The following is a 4523-nucleotide window of genomic DNA, read 5'->3' as shown; positions in this document are numbered from 1 at the left end:
CTACTGCTAGAGACTCCAAATTAGTGGGAAGATTCTGGGGAGATGAAGTTGAGAATGAAATAGAGGAAGAAAAAAAGATGAAAGGAAAAGTTCTAACTAAGGCTCAAAAGAAAAAGATGAAGAAAAAAACCAGCAATGAAAGGATCCATTACACTCGAAAGAGTGGTTATTCCCAATCCTCCCAATGAAAGTGCTCTATTGGAATTGTAGAGGCTTAGGTAATAAAAAGACTAGATTGGTCCTTAAAAATCTATGTCTAAACAATAAACCGGATCTTCTTTTCATCTCTGAACCTATGATACATGCTGATAAAATAAGCCCTCTGTTCTGGATTAGGCTTAATTTGAAGTTGTTTTTGGTGAATGATCGAGGCTCACAAATGCCTAACCTTTGGGGATTATGCAAAGCTAATTTGCAACCAGTGGTAATTGCTTCTTCAGATCAACAAATGTCCATCTCCCTTGCTCTGGAAAATCAGAATTTTTTCTTCTGTGCAGTTTACGCACACACTCATTACCTGTAGAGACGTCAATTATGGAATGAAATACTAACCTTGATGGACAATAATCCTGGCTCTTGGTGTTGTATGGGTGACTTTAATGTGGTGCTAGGAGCCAACGAATGTAGAGGCTCTACTCTCCCTTCCAGATTACCATGTGATGAATTCAAATCTTTCTCCGAGAATGCTGATTTAACTCACATCTTAACAAGAGGCGCAGAGTTCACTTGGACCAATAAAAGAAGAGGGGTTGCTCATACTGAAAAAAGGCTTGACAGAAGCATTTGCAATGATCATTGGCTCTCTATGTGGACACACACTTCCTGCTGTACTTTACCAAGAAGTTGCTCTGATCACCATCCGTTACTGCTCTACTGCTCCACAAACTCAGCTAGTAGGATGGTGCCTTTCACATTCCACAAAATGTGGATCCAGCATGATGATTGTAAAAGAGTTGTGGAAGAGGCATAGAATTCGGAGGTGGTGGGTTGTCCAATGTTTGTCTTGTCCCAAAAATTAAAAATCCTCAAAAAAGAGTTGAAAGCTTGGAATAAAGCTGTCTTTGGAAATGTTCATGATCGGGTTAAGAATGCTTTGGCTTTGGTGGATTTGGCTCAGAAAAGTCTAAATGACCTGGGGTAACTACAACATCTTCTTGATCAGGAAGAATTAGCCCAACAGGAGCTTCTAGGTGCCTTATCAATGGAGGAAGCTTTTTGGATGGAGAAGTCTAGGTTTAAATGGCACACAAGTGGGGATAGAAACACCAGTTTTTTTCATAAGGTAACGAAAGTTAGACAAACTACTAAATCCATGTCTCTGCTAAAACATGGGGACAACATTCTCACTGAACCTCAAGATATTGCCAGCCATGTCCTGTCCTATTACTCGGGTATGTATGCTTGTCCTAATAACATCACCCCAAACAATCTTATTCAATCTGTGGTGCCTAACTTAGTGTCTATGGGGGACAATATCATGCTTACTCTGGCTCCTACATCTGAGGAAATTAGAGCTGCCGTGTTTACTATGAATGGGGACGGGGCCCCTGGGCCTGATGGGTTTGGAGGCTGCTTTTATCAGAACTTCTGGGAAATTGTTGCTAGTGATGTTTATAAATCGGTGTCTCAATTCTTCCTGCGGGATTGGTTGCTGCCAAACCTCAATTCTAACTCAGTGGTGTTAATCCCCAAGTCCCCTAGTGTAGACAGAATTGAAGACTTCAGGCCAATTGCATTGGCCAATTTCCAATTCAAAGTCATCACTAAAGTCCTGGCTGAAAGGCTTGTTGTCATAGCCCCGAAGATAATATCCACAAATCAGAGAGGTTTTATTAAACAAAGGCACATTCAGGATTGTCTTTGCATAGCCTCTAAAGCTGTCAATCTGTTGGACCATAAAGTGTTTGGAGGAAATTTAGCTATTAAACTCGATATAAAAAAAGCTTTTGACACTTGGGATTGGAAGTTTTTGCTTGACATCTATCAGCCTTTGGCTTTAGCAACAAGTTCCAAAAATGGATCAAAGTTATCCTGATTTCGGCTAAACTGTCCATTCAGGTTAATGGTCAATCTGTGGGGTTTTTTAGTTGCTGCACAGGTGTGAGGCAAGGGGATCCACTATCTCCTCTACTTTTCTGTATTGTTGAATACGTTCTAAGCAGAGGAATATCTAATCTGCTTAGTGAAGGGAAAACGAGTACTATATCTGGTCCTAGGAGGCTGCAAACCACTTCACATGTGCTCTATGTAGATGATATTTTGATATTTTGTAAAGGGATCAAAAGAGAGTTGATGGCCCTTACAGAGTTGATCAAGAACTATGCTCATGCCTCAGGAAAAGTTATCAACCAAGACAAGTGTAAGTTTTACACCTCCACAAACTCTGCTAGGAAGATTCTGAACCTTACAGCATGGCTTGGATTTTCGGCTGGTTGTCTCCCTGTTTCTTATTTGGGAGTGCCCTTGTTTAAAGGGAAACCAAGGCGCATTCATCTTCAACCCATTGCAGACAGAATAGTAAATAAGCTCACTAAGTGGAAGGGTTCCTTCCTATCCATAATGGGTAGAGTTGAGTTAGTGAAGACTATAATCCATAGCATGATGCTTTATAGTTTCCAGGTCTATACTTGGCCTGCGCAACTGTTGAAGCATATGGACAACTGCATTAGAAATTTTATTTGGTCAGGCGATATAAAAGTTTGTAAATTGGTCACTATGGCTTGGCATGAAGTGTGTATGCCTACTATTGAAGGGGGTTTGGGGCTTAGGTCATTGGCTGCAATTAACAAAGCTGCTTTGTTGAAGTTATCTTGGGACATGCTCTCCTCTCCTCAAGATTGGGCAATTTTTTATAGGAAAAGATTCCTTAAGCATAGCAAGCATACATCAACTTATGTCAAATCCTCCATATGGCCAGGCATTAAAACAAACTGGCTTTTTGTTATTGAGAGCTCAATATGGCTAGTTGGTAATGGTAGTCTTATCAATTATTGGAGGGACAATTGGCTCGGAACCCCTTGGTGGACTCTTTGGAAATTCCTGCCTCAATCCATGATTCTCTATCAGCTATTGTGGCTGACTTTATCATACATTCCAAGTGGATTATTCCTACTTGGATGTCTGTTTTTCATCCTCAAATTCTAGACTACATTGCCAAAATTAACATCTCTGATTCTAGCATGCATGACAGGTTAATCTGGAAAAATACCGGCGATGGTCTCTTAACTATGAAAGCAGCATTTGAATGCTTTTGTCCTCCTACTACCAGGCCTCAATGGTGCAAAACTGTTTGGTCTAATTGCATACCCCCATCCAAATCTTTCACATTTTGGAGGCTTCACAAGAATAGGATGCCCACAGACGAGAACTTGCAAAGGAGGGGTATGTCTGTAGTTTCCATATGCACAATGTGTTTGGCTTCTCAGGAAACTTCAGACCACTTATTCTTGAAGTGCCATTTTGCTGTCACACTTTGGAACTGGCTGAGTTGCTCGCTCAACACCTATATCGACACAAACTCCACTGCTTCAATCCTTCAAGTGTGCTTTAAATCCTGGAGCCCTCAAGTTAAAGAGGTGGTTGTTGCGGCAATCATAAACATAGTTTCTGCAATCTGGTACTGCAGGAATAAAGCAAGATTTGATGATGCTAAAACCACAACTTCAAAGGCTATATCCAGAATCATAAGGGAAACATCGCTATTTGGTAACACTTCTAAGCTCTATTCTAACCCCTCCTTGCAGAAACTTGTTTTCCTTAAGATGCTCAAGGTGGACATAAATCATTATAAAGCTCTTGCTATAGTCGAAGTAATTTGGCTATCCCCTTCATTGGGATGGACAAAAATAAACACTGATGGTGCAGCGCATGGATCACCGGGGCATGCTGGTGGTGGTGGTATTTTCAGGGACAATGAGGGTGCAATTCAGAGTTGTTTTGCAACTTACTATGGTGTTCATGACTCTCTTTATGCGGAGTTGCTCTCTGCTATTATTGCTATTGAGATAGCTGTTTTCAAAGGCTGGAAAGACATATGGCTGCAATGTGACTCGGCTATAGTAGTGGATATTTTCAATGGGAAGTTTAAACCCCCTTGGAAGCTCATTCAGAAGTAGAGTCAATGTCTGCTTCTTATTCAATCTTTGAACCTGAAAATTTCTCATATCTATAGTGAAGGCAATGTGTGTGCTGACAAGCTTGCTTCCTTTGGAGTCATATTTAGGAGGGGTTTCTAGTGGCAGAATACTCCTAATTTTATCAAAGAAGACTCCCTTAGGAATAGACTCTCATTGCCGAATTATAGATTCAGGCATATGTAATGACTCTATTTCTTATTGAATAAATCTGGGTGCATTGGCACCTCCTGCTTTAAAAAAAATAACATTAACAACATGAAAAATGTTTTTAATAGTATTGACATTTGTATAATATGATTAATTTAATAAAAATAATAAATTAATAACATTACTTAATAACGAGTAAAAATACTTATAAAATTAATGGAAATATAATAGGATTGAAAT

General features: G+C 39.8%; 1 protein-coding gene across 1 annotated transcript; it reads left to right on the top strand.

Moving 5' to 3' along the window:
• On the top strand, positions 296-4115 carry LOC109359677. The gene is made up of 5 exons (XM_019604372.1): positions 296-424; positions 524-901; positions 1163-2006; positions 2099-2841; positions 2979-4115. Exons 1-5 carry the CDS (start codon positions 296-298, stop codon positions 4113-4115), a joined length of 3231 nt encoding a protein of 1076 aa, XP_019459917.1.

This window comes from Lupinus angustifolius, chromosome LG11, assembly GCF_001865875.1.
Source record: "Lupinus angustifolius cultivar Tanjil chromosome LG11, LupAngTanjil_v1.0, whole genome shotgun sequence".
Lineage (NCBI taxonomy): Eukaryota > Viridiplantae > Streptophyta > Magnoliopsida > Fabales > Fabaceae > Lupinus > Lupinus angustifolius.
The sequence above is the reverse complement of the archived record's forward strand: the minus strand, read 5'-3'. Positions and strand labels throughout refer to the sequence as shown.

Bases quoted from the DNA above. Each gene is read 5' to 3' on its own strand.
- LOC109359677 (XM_019604372.1), top strand. From the start codon at position 296: ATGATACATGCTGATAAAATAAGCCCTCTGTTCTGGATTAGGCTTAAT. The intron at 2,007-2,098 runs GTTCCAAAAATG...GTTGCTGCACAG, and splicing joins GCCTTTGGCTTTAGCAACAA to GTGTGAGGCAAGGGGATCCA. The intron at 2,842-2,978 runs GCAATTTTTTAT...TGGTAATGGTAG, and splicing joins TCTCCTCTCCTCAAGATTGG to TCTTATCAATTATTGGAGGG.